Below are 12,076 nucleotides of genomic sequence, written 5' to 3'. Positions count from 1 at the left end.
ACAGAGAGGATGAGACACAGAAAGACAGAGAGGATGAGACACAGAAAGAGATGGAGGACAGGGAGGAGGAGGAGGAGGAGGAGGAAGACGATTGAGTTGGTAGCAGCAACAGAGGGGGCAAACAGTGGCAGCAGTGGGTGACAGACATGCTGCTTTGAAGGCCTGAATTGCTGGTAAAAGCAGAAGCATTACAGGGAATTTAGAGGAGCCAACTATTTTTATCCTCCTCCCTCCCCAGCCTTTGGCTCGGGGCAAATGGCACCCATTTCTGGGCTCATTCATTGGCTCTGCTATCAGGTGTATTTCCCCCTTTTTTTTTCTATTTCCAAATACTTTATTTTTTCCAATTACGTGTAAAAACAATTCTTAACATTCATTTTTAAAAACTTTGAGTTCCAAATTCTCTCCTCCCACCCCCCATTAGAAGGCAGGGCAAACAGTTTGATATAGGTTATAGATATGCAGTCATGCAAAACATATTTCCATATTTGTCATGTTGTGAAAGAAAAAAAGACAAAAAAAAAGCAAAAAAAAGAGTATGCTTTGATCTGCATTCAGGTTCTATCAGTTTCTCTGGAGGTGGATAGCATTTTTCATCCTAAGTCCTTCAGAACTGTCTTGAATCACTGTATTGCTAAGAATAGCTAAGTCATTGTACAATATTGCTGTTACTGTGTACAACATTCTCCCAGTTCTGCCTACTTTACTTTGCATCAGATCATGTAAGTCTTTCCAGATTTTTCTTAAAGCATCCTGTTCATTATTTCTTATTGCACAATAGAATTCCATTACAATAATATACCATAACTTGTTCAGCCATCGCCTCAAATTCCAGTTCTTTGCCACCACAGAAAAGAGCTGCTAAAAATATTTTTGTACATATAAGTCCTTTACCTTTTTAAAAAAAATATTTTGGGGATATAGACCTAGTGGTGGTATTGCTGGGTCAAAGGGTATCCACAGTTTGATTGTTCTTTGGGCATAGTTCCAAATTGCTCTCCTGAATGGTTGGATCAGTTCACAACTCCACCGACAGCGTTCCAGTTTTCCCCTATGCCCTCCAACATTTATCATTTTCTGTCATATTAAGCAATCTGATAAGTGTGAGGTAGTACTTTAGAGTTGTTTTAATTTGCATTTTTCTAATCAATAGTGATTTAGAGCATTTTTTTTAATGTGAAAAATGCCTGTTCACATCCTTAGGCCATTTATCAATTGGGGAATGACTTGTACTCTTACAAATTTGACTCAGTTCTCTATATATTTGAGAAATGAGGCCTCTTATCAGAGAAACGTGCTGTAAAAAAAAATTTCTCCTTGTTTTCTGCTTTTCTTCTAATCTTGGCTGCATTGGTTTTGTTTGTGCAAAACCTTTTTAATTTAATGTAATAAAAATTATCCATTTTACATCCTGTAATGCTCTCTTTTTTGGTAACAAATTCTTCCTGTGTCCACAGATATGACAAGTAAACTATTCCATTCCCCTTGATTTGCTTATGGTATCAACCTCTATGTCTAACTCATGTACCCATTTTAATCTTATCTTGATATGGTATGAGATGTTGGTCTATATCTAGTTTCTGCCAAACTGCTTTTCAGTTTTCCCAGCAGTTTTTGTCAAATAGTGAGTTCTTGTCCCAAAAGTTTGGATCTTTGTATTTATCAAGTACTAGATTACTATAGTCATTTACTACTGTGTATTCTGTACCTAATCTATTCCACTGATCTATCACTCTATTTCTTAGCTGTTACCAGATTGTTTTGATGTTTGCTGCTTTGTAATCTTCTCATCAGTTGTATTTTTCAAAAACTAACCTTGTTTTACTTCCTATAAACATCTGTGGTTGGACCTGACATATGTATTTCTTTGAGTCCCTTTATTTCAGGCACAAGAGTATGGTGGGACAGCTCTGGTGGCTTTAGACATATAGGAGAGTGAAGGGAAGCTATTTCCCTGGCTCAGGGCTGAGCACCCTAATCCTCAGTCCATCTTTAGGGAATCTCTTTCTCAGTGGACAGGCTCTGGAAACCCCCACCTGGAACTCCTAGAATATTCCCTCTTGATCCAGGAAGTCTCTAGTGTTCCCCTGAGGCTATGATCCCCTCAATTGGCCTTTCATTATTGCCTACACCAATCTCCCAATTCTCCCTTACCCTTAAGCTAGCCCAGCCCTCCACTGTCTGTTACCTCTGGATGATCCCAAGCTACTTCCCACTCTTGATCCTATCTAGACCTCATTCCCAGGTGTCAGACCTCTAGTCACCCCAGCCTACTGGCCACTCCCATCAAGATCCTCCCTAGACCCTTCCTCCAGTCACCTCAAACTACTTGGCCACTCCTAGATCCCTCCCACAGTCCTTCTGTACGTAAGATCCATCTTGGCCACCATTAAGGTGCTCAGATTCACTCTAGCCTGCTTGTCAATATGAGCGTCACAAATGTTCCTTAAGTGTCTGGCCAATATGGCAAATCTTTAATAAACCTTGTCTTTGGCTAAGAGAAGACTTGGGTTGAATTCATTCGGGTAAGACCTGCCTGTTGCTATTTCAGGGACCCAGCACCATAAACCTCTATACCTCAACAGGCAGTGGGGGTGAGGGTTGTTGTTTGTCCTTTCTTCTCTTGTGGATCATTTATCAAGTACTTTGGGTCTTCTGATAAGCTCCCCAAAATAGAGCTTTTCCTGTGGACCCTGAGGAAGGCAAGTAGGACAAACAGGTTACGGGGGACTTGTTTCCACTTCTAGCCTGACCTCCTAGACCTTGCTATAGTACATCGACTCCTCACTCTCTTACTCAGTGACTCCTACCACCACTTCTCTGCTTGGCATTCAAAGACCTTCACGTACCAATCCTGCTTATCTTTCCAGACTTGGCACACCTGGATCTCTTTTGTGTACTCTATGATGCAGCCAAAATGACCTCCCTGCTGTTCCTCAAATATACCACATTCCATCTCTGCTCTCCTTACTTCTGCCCAGGCTCTCCCTCACGCCTAGAAGGCCCTCCCTCTTCACCTCTGACCTCTTAGAAACCAACACCTGGTCTCCTCCAAAGCTCAGCTCAGATGATCCTTCTACAGAGACGTGATTCCCCACTCCATTACCCTGTATTTACTTGTATTCGTTTTTTATTATAATATTCTTGTTTATAGATATATTTTATATCTACTTTTTACATACTTGTATCTATATAAATACTTTTGTATCTACTTATATGTGTGCATGGGCAGCTGGGTGGTGCAGAGGATACAGTACCAGGTCTGGAGTCAGGAAGACTCATCTTCCTGAGTTCAAATCTGGCCTCAGACACTTACTAGCTGTGTGACCCTGGGCAAGTCCCTTCATCCTATTTGCCTCAGTTTCCTCAATTGTAAAATGAGCTGGAGAAGGAAATGGCAAACAATGCATTCTAGTACCTTTGCCAAGAAAACCACAAATGGCGTCACTGAGAGTCGTACCCGACTGAAAAACAACAAATACGTGTACATGCTGCTCCCCACAGAATGTAAGTTTCTGGAATGCAGGGAATGTGTTTTTTTTGCCTCTGCAACCCCAGGCTGTGTACAGGATGTGGCACATAGTAGGCTCTTATAAATGCTTGTTGAATGAATGTCTTCCAGCTGGAGGAAGGAAGTGTGGCTCCGTATTGATTATTTACCAAGCAAATATAATGGAGCCATCTCTGGCACCATCTTCTCGGTCGCCATTGCCATTACTCTGGTGTAGACATGGTACAATCTCCCAATAGGCTGCAGTCTCCACCTTGGCCACTAGAGGGTGTTCAGCCTGCAAGTATTCCCACAATTCCCCTGATGGGTTCTGGAATTTAAACTAGGGGATATTAAAAATTGGAAATCTATAAATCTCACCTCAACTCTGAATCTGGAATCTCCTCTCTCAGCCCAGTGACACAGACACTTTGAATCCCAGCTAAAATCCCATATTCTCCAAGAAGCCTTTCCCAATCCCTCTCAATCCTACCGCCTTTTCTCCTTTGGTTATTCCCCTTTTAGCTGGTATATAACTTTATATGCATAGTTATTTACATGTTTTCTCCTCCCATTAAAGCGTGAGCTCCTTGAGGTCAGTGGCTGTTTTTAGCCTTTCTCTGTATCCCCAGAATTAAATGCAGTAAGTGCTTAATAAATGTTTAGTGACTGACCCAGTGAACACACTGAGGACACAGTTTACTGAACATAGTGAAAACAAAGGGGAGTATGTTAGACACTCCCACATGGAGGTTTCTTTTCCAATCATATTCCCCAAATCCTTCCACTCCCTCAGATCTCCTGGGTGCTGATGGAATAGTTCTGAGACACTATTCCCACAGGTTGTGGAAAGGATTAATGAAGGGCTTGTGACCTCCGGAGGTCAATGACTACACTAAAATGTAGAAGAAGGAAGTGCTATCTTTCCCTCCATCTCACTAGCTGATATGATTTTCGGGGGGTGCCCACTCCTCTCATCTTAGCCTCCAGGCACCAGGGAGATTCAGAGGAATACTGACTCACGGTCTTGGCTCTTCTCCTCCGGTCCTGGTCATCAGCAGTTAGATTCTCGGGACGTGGCAGCTTACACCATCAGCACTCAATTGCTGTAGTCCCTCAATCCCCAATCACAGTCAGCTGCTGGAAGATGAGGCTCTAAACAGCGGCTGCTGAGCACCACCAATTTAAGCAGTTCAAGCCAATCACAGAAGCTATCCCTTCCCTGTGCCCCGCATGGCCACCAGAAGCCTGTCTCCAAGGTCATGGAAGGAAGAGATTTCCAGATGGGAAAATTTTGGAAGACTGCCCCTCTGCGGGCGGACTCCCCCCTTGATTTCATCCAATGTCTCCAGTGATTGGGGGCAGAAGTTGCAGAAATATACAAGTTGCTGGAAATACAAGTCACACCATCTGTGGAACCCTGAGCTAACAATTTTCACTCTGTTAAAGGTCCAATTAAAGTGAGTTTTCAGCATCACACGGAAACCTTCCACTCTCTGATCACACTTACCCCAGGCTGGGGTTTGTTCAACACAGAGTAGTTTGCTTTCCTCCCAATCCTGAGTCTCAGTCTGTGAAGCAAGGCCGAATTTTATAAAGCTCCTTTCACAAGCCTTAACATCTGGAGAACCGTGTTAGTTCCTCCCAAGTCACTTTCTCAAGTACAAAAGGAACAGTCTCGTTCTCTGGGGCTGAGCCACAAAGTTCTGTGGGCTTCAGGTGAGCTCCTCTGAGTATTAATTAACTGAGTTATCCCTGTGTTGGAAAGGCCAGATGTCAACGGAGGTCTTTCTGATTCCAGGGCCAGTGTTCAATTCACTGCCCTGAAACTTTACAAGGTCGTGCGCTAAGCCCATGGTAGATGCTCCCTAAATACTTATTGTGGGTATGAGAAAAGCACTGAAAAAAATGTGGCCAAGCCAAAGAGGGGATATGTCAGCAGGCCTATTCAGAGGGATGCAGCCATTTTAAGGCTTTGTGGCAAGTGCACAACACTGTGGATTCAGAGCTGGAAGAGACCTCAGAGGCCACTGTGTCCAATCTCCCCATTTTATGGATGAGGACCTGGCAAGCCAAGAAACAGTGACTTGACCAAGGACAGACAGCTAGGAAAGAGCAGAGACTTTCCTCTCATTCTTCTTCACTGCCAATGTGAATGGGGTGGGGAGGGGCAATGTTTCCAAGGCTGTGTTTCTGTGAAGGGTCCAGTAACTGTCCAGTGACAGGGTCTGTCTGCCTAGTGTAGGATGTCCCAGCTGCTTGCTCTGATGCCCAGCTTCACACAGTGTGGTGTGAGACAGATCAGGCTAGGAAGTGGAAATCAGGAAGGGAGAGGAGGAGAGAACTCTTCCTGAGAAGTCCTCGGGCCAAGCGTGAGGCTACAGGGCACAGACAAACTGCAGCTGCAGAATTGACCTGCTGCCCACCACCAGCCTGACCTCATCACAGACACTCACGTATCCTTAGGGTTCAGCTGATGGCTGGGCTGTAACGTGCAGAAGTCCGGTCAGTAAAGAATCCAGTTTGACTGGTATAGAGAGGAGTCATAATGCTAACATACAAACCCATCTTTATATCATTCCCATAGATCAAACTGTATCTGTTTCTGATGCTGAACTGTCTGACAGAGTCGTAGATTTTGATGGGAGAACTCTCTTTTGTGGGTCTCCCGTGGCTGGGACGGCAGTGGGGGCAGGCCATCCCCATTCAGGTTGGAGACAGGGTGGCACTGAACTTTGCCAACACTTCAGCACATGCCACAGTGGCTTCCAGGACAGGTCCTCACCACAACCCAAAGAACAACCTCCAGAAACGATTACAGAACATTTTAAAAAAGATTATATACTTAATGTGGTAAGATTGATTCATTTGGAAAGTTCATTTAAGCAACATGCCTCTTCTTCTAATGATGCCAGGTGAGTGAGCCATTTTTGGAATGGTAATAGAGGGGGAAAGGTTTCCAACTGACTCTGCTTCCTAATATTAAATTGGATCGTTTGAAATTGCTCTTGTAAAACGATACTAGAGTCAGTATCTCGTTGAGAGGCAGGTGTAACATTTCAAACATGACAATGGATAGAGAAAAAATTAAACCCACACTTCTCTTGAAGCTCTCTTGATAACAACAAAAGTACCATTAATTGGATCAAAGTGTTTCCCTAGGCTATTATAATTAGAGGTAATACCAACTGACGGAATTGTCCAGTTCTAAAAATCCCAGGGAGGATGAGTTTAAAGACAAAATTGCAGCTTTTGAAAAGACATGAACATACATGCTAACTGAAATTGATCTTTGGATTATAGTTTGAGTATAGTTCTCCTGGGTTTTTTTTAGAAAGGAATTTAGAAAATTAGATTGAAAAAATTACTTATTGTAATTGACCAATTTTCTTTTCTTTTTTTTCATCTAGATGGCGGATAGAAAATATAGGCATAGAATCACATCCAGAGAAAGAACTGTGGAGTCTGAATGCAGATTAAAGCAGACTACTTTCTCTCTTTTTCTTTCTCATGGTTTTTTCCTTCTGTTCTGATTTTTCTTTCACAACATGACTAATGTGGAAATATGTTTAACATGATTGCACAGGGGAGAGAGGGAGAAAAATCTGGAGCTCCAAATTTTACAAAAATGCTGAAAACTGTTTTTACATGTAATTGGAAAAAAAATACTATTAAGGGGGAAAAAAAAGAAAATATAGGCATATACCAATGGGCAGCAATCAGTTTCATGTACTTGACATTGGTAAAACGATGTTACAGAGAACAGTTAGCTTTATTGTTGAACTCATGCCTCAAACAATCAATAAACTATCAATCAATAAACAACAAATATTTATTGACTGATGCCTCTCCAGTAGACCCATTGGTGATGGAAGTCGTGCTGCATGAGCTCTAAGAGGCCTTGAAACTCTAAGATTCCGTAATTCTGTAGGGACATATGCATATGTCATCAAGCATATTACAAATTAAAAAGAAACACATGCACATGTTTTCAGACTTTCTCAATGTATCCATCAGTCATGCTGACTTTTTTTTTTCCTTTCTTAAAAAAACCCCACACCCCACTATTTGTCATAGGGGATGCTTTTGGAGAGGAGAAGAGTGAGGAACACATGGGATACTATGGTGATATAAGAAACAGAAAACATCAATTAAAAAATTACTTAAGAAAAGAAGTATTCCTCCCACTTCTGGAAAGGATGAAGCTTGAGTAGAACAATGAACCTTAAGAAAGCTGAAAACTCTAGTCTTTCTCTGTCAGGAATAGGACCTATTGTGCTCTGAAGCCAAGAAAGGTCTCTGAAGCAAGGAACAAGGGAAGGTTGGAGCTAGGAAATACCTGTGCATTCAGGGGTGTGCTGCTCAGCCTCCTACAAAACACACAGAAGTCCCGTTACTTACAAGGGTGCTGTTTCCAAGCAGACGTTGACATGAGCTTTGACTTTCAGATGTTTATGCATTTGAGGATTGCAGGCCTGCCTCGAAGTTCCCAGGTAGACTTCTCCGGGCACTATCTCTACGGGGTATGTCTGAAATGCATCCAGTTCCTATAGAGGCAGAAGGAAAGGGCTGACTTGTGGATGAACCAGAGAACAGTCTTTCCATTTGTTTTTATGCAGCTCTTTAGGACTGTGGGTAGGATCCGGACAGGCAGGGATGTCTCCTTTCTTATCAGTGTTTGGGCCTGTCTCTTGTAAGGGAATATTTGAACCTGCCTGCAGTAGCTCAGAGACATGGAAAGCCATACAGTGAGCAACGGAAGCTGTCCAGCTTCAGAGATTTAAGAAGGATGCGAAGAGGGGGGCCCAAAGGTTGGCTGCCTGTCGTAGATCGGGAAAACTGTTGTTTACTTCCCTGTATGTCTCTCTGCTTGTTGCCTGGTGTTGGTACCAAACCTGCTTTTGCTCAGAATACTTCTTTTTGCTCCTGGCCTCTCGGCTTGGCAAAACGTATCCTGGTTAACTGGCTGGTTTGTTGCATAACGCTTCTAACCCCTAACTGGTATGGAGTGTGGTAGAGCTAACTCTCCCAGGGAGAGCAGATTGTTAAAATTTTCAGTGTGAGCATTTACACCTTAGAAATCAGCAAAAACTATAAATTGGGGCTTGGTTTACTGCTTTGTTGATAGTCTAAACTTATGAAAGTGATGGAGAATGTGAATGATGCAGATTAAACTGAAAAGTGTGTCATGCATCTTTTTTTTCAGAGAGCTGGTTGTTAAACATTTACCAGCACACCCCTGAATGCACAGGTATTTCCTAGCTCCAACCTTCCCTTGTTCCTTGCTTCAGAGACCTTTCTTGGCTTCAGAGCACAATAGGTCCTATTCCTGACAGAGAAAGACTAGAGTTTTCAGCTTTCTTAAGGTTCATTGTTCTACTCAAGCTTCATCCTTTCCAGAAGTGGGAGGAATACTTCTTTTCTTAAGTAATTTTTTAATTGATGTTTTCTGTTTCTTATATCACCATAGTATCCCATGTGTTCCTCACTCTTCTCCTCTCCAAAAGCATCCCCTATGACAAATAGTGGGGTGTGGGGTTTTTTTAAGAAAGGAAAAAAAAAAGTCAGCATGACTGATGGATACATTGAGAAAGTCTGAAAACATGTGCATGTGTAACGCCCCTAGGCCTTCCACCCCCACCAAGGGCTAGGGTGGTGTCTTCTCATGTCTTTATTTGAATCCCATTTGATCTTTTCAATTCTGTTACATTTACTTTTGATATTTTGGTGCATTGTTGGTCTTTCCATTTACATTGTTGCAGTCACTGTGTATATTGTTTCCTTGGCTCTGCTGACTTCACTTTGCATCAGTTCATGTAGCTCTTTCCATGCTTCTCTGTATTCATCACACACATTGCTTCTTACAGTACAATAATATTCCACTACCCTCAAGTACTACAATTTGTTTAGCCATTCCCTGATCAATGGGCATCTACTTTGTTTCCAATTCTTAGCTATCACAAAAAAAAATAAATAAATGCTGCCATAAATATTTTGGGGTAGATGGGCATTTTTTTTTCTTATCAATGGCTTATTTCGGGGAGAAGCATAGTAAAAGAGTCATTGGTTCAAAAGGTACGGACATTTTAGTCACCTTATTAGCATAATTCTAAAATGCTTTCCAAAATGGTTGTACCATTTCACAACTTCATCAACAATGTATTAGTGTGCCTATCTTCCTACCACCCCCCTCCCCAACACTGACTGTTGCCCTTTTTTGTCATTTTTGCCAGTTTGCAAGGTGTGAGGTGAAACCTCAGGGTCGTTTTGATTTGCATTTCTCTTATTATTAGTGATTTGGAGCATTTTTTTTTCATGTGCCTGTGAATCCTTTCCAGTTCTTCTTTTGAAAACTATTTGTTCATATACTTTGACCATTTATCCACTGAGGAATGGAAGGAATACTCTTAAGAGGAAAAGCATGTAACAATGGAATTCAGTCGGGGCCAGTGAGAAAGGATAGAGTTCAGATCACAACAGGTGTTTTGAAGTATCACTCAACATCTGGGGGGGGGAGAATTACTTACCTGAAGGTGCAGTACCCATTTCGTTTTGGTTACCTTCCTCCTTTGTTATCTGGTAAAACCAGTTGTTTCCATGTAGACAAGAGAACAAAAGGTGCCTCTTAAGACCAGAGGATTATAGACCTATAGTCATCTTGTACAAGCCCCCATTTCACAGATGAGGTAATTGAAGCCTAAAGGGGTTAAATGACTTGCCCAAGGTCACAGATTCCCTAGATGGCCCCAAGACATGTAACTTTGCAAGTTCAGTGGTCTTCCACGGTATCCAAGGGACCTGGGGACTCTGACTTCATGGGGGTATAGAAGGAAGCTGGTAGTGGCCACTGGCTGATCCCAATCACTAAGGCTTTGGGAGTCTTTGACTCTGAAAAAGTAAAGGAAACTCCAGAGAGGACTGGTTTGGGGCACTGCTACAACCAAGCTAATGAAGCCATTTCTCTAGGTCAGTGAGCTACAAGATTAAGAGAGATAATCCCCAAGCAATGAGACCCATGGTGCCTTGAGCAGCAGGGAATGAGCAGATCTGACTGACAAGGATGGAAGATAGGGCCAATACAGTCCCTGTAGGGCAGAGTGCTGGCCACTCCTGGGGAGCTGCAGGGGTGTAGCTGGTCATTACAACTACTCACTGAAAACAAAGAGGAATAAAATGAGTCTCTGGGGACAGTAGATCAGACACCATCCGGAGTATGAAAGTGGCAGGAGGATGTCCTTCGGTGTGCCCAGCCCAGTGTGACCATCTGTGGGCATGGCCATAGGCTCCACCAGGCACAAGAGCAGCTCAGGGAGGGGAGCTGGTGGGCCTTGCAAAGATCTGTCTTCTTTGTTTCCATGTTGTCAAGCAGCTTGGGTTTGGGATAGGCCAGAACCCACAGGGATCTAACCAGGGAGGAGGTGAACGGCCAGTCACAGGAACAGCTGGCTGCCCTAGACAGAGGCTGAAGCTCTGCCCATAGGATTACAAAGGATCTCAGATTCAGCACATTTCTAAGACACGCACCTCCTTCAGTGCACATGAGGGCATGGAAATGTCCCTTAAACCAGTAAAGGGACTGTTGGAATTGAAAGTCATTTTAAAAGTCTGACAATAAGGGAAAGAATAGACTGTCCCCCTAGATGAGGCAACATGTCAGCTCAGTTCATAGAACAGAATCACTGAGCCAAAAGGAACCCTGGAGACCTCATAGGTCAGGAGCTCTTCACCTTTTTGTGGATGTCCTAGACCCTGTGACAGTTTGGGGAAGCCTACAGACCAAACCTCAGAGTAATGTTTTTACGTAATTGGAGGAAATGCTAAATTTCAGTTAGACACTGGTGGAAATAAAGATGCCAGTTTCTTTCCATCCAAGTTCACAGAATCCTTTAAATCTGTGGGCTCCGAGAAGCCCAGTGACTTGCCCAGGGTATGGCTTCTAGGAAATGTGTACTAAGGAATGAATGACTGACTAAAAATGTGTACGTGAAGGCAAGGCTAGCTATCAAGCCTTCTGGCTCAGTTCCTTCATCTATAACAGAAGTACACTGGCCTAATCGGGCTCTGAGATCCCAACACACATTCTCTGATTCTGCCTGCCTCAATCTCACAATTGAGACAGACCACTACAGTACCCCAAAGTGGCCTGAGCCGTCGTTAAGGATCAGTGACTCATGGGTAGACTGGTTAAAGCTGGAGATACCACTGTAGACACAAAACACAGATGACATTGGCGAGCTCGTGGCTCTCAATGGGGACAGTTGTGCCAGCGGTCAATCTTCAGCTCAGGAATTTCAATTACATCTGTCTAATACTTAGATGAATTTTGAATTTCACTAGGGCACATGCTCCCTCCACCTACAGTGAGGCCTGCTCATCCTGTGCGTGCGATGAAAGTTTAGAGCTGGAAAGGCCCCCTGAGGCCATTGAGTCCAACCCCCTTGTTCTATAGATGAGGAAGGAAGGCCCAGAGAATTTGCATGACTTAGTCAAGGTCACCGAGGAAGTAAGTAGCAGAGCCAAGATCAGAACTCAGGTCCTCTAACTCTGAAGCCTTTACCTTTCCTTCATACGTCACTGCTTCCACTG

At 43.2% G+C, this 12,076-nt stretch overlaps 1 protein-coding gene and 1 long non-coding RNA gene across 3 annotated transcripts in view; one reads left to right on the top strand and one right to left on the bottom strand.

Moving 5' to 3' along the window:
• The window catches only part of LOC114043236, a 41,768-nt gene extending 34,774 nt beyond the window's left edge, over positions 1-6,994 (top strand). Inside the window, exon 4 of the long non-coding RNA XR_003569069.1 lies at positions 6,901-6,994. This is a non-coding gene — a long non-coding RNA (uncharacterized LOC114043236). The remainder of the gene's footprint in view (positions 1-6,900) is intronic.
• STYXL1 (serine/threonine/tyrosine interacting like 1) overlaps positions 1-12,076 on the bottom strand; it is a 58,814-nt gene that overhangs the window by 24,891 nt on the left and 21,847 nt on the right. For both annotated transcript variants that reach the window (XM_027862294.1, XM_027862296.1), the window contains exon 6: positions 7,892-8,037. In XM_027862294.1, the coding sequence (XP_027718095.1) occupies positions 7,892-8,037 (146 nt within the window). The remainder of the gene's footprint in view (positions 1-7,891; positions 8,038-12,076) is intronic.

Source organism: Vombatus ursinus, unplaced genomic scaffold (assembly GCF_900497805.2).
Source record: "Vombatus ursinus unplaced genomic scaffold, bare-nosed wombat genome assembly UNPS02014768.1, whole genome shotgun sequence".
Taxonomy (NCBI): Eukaryota; Metazoa; Chordata; class Mammalia; order Diprotodontia; family Vombatidae; genus Vombatus; species Vombatus ursinus.
This window is presented reverse-complemented; position numbering and strand designations above follow the sequence as displayed.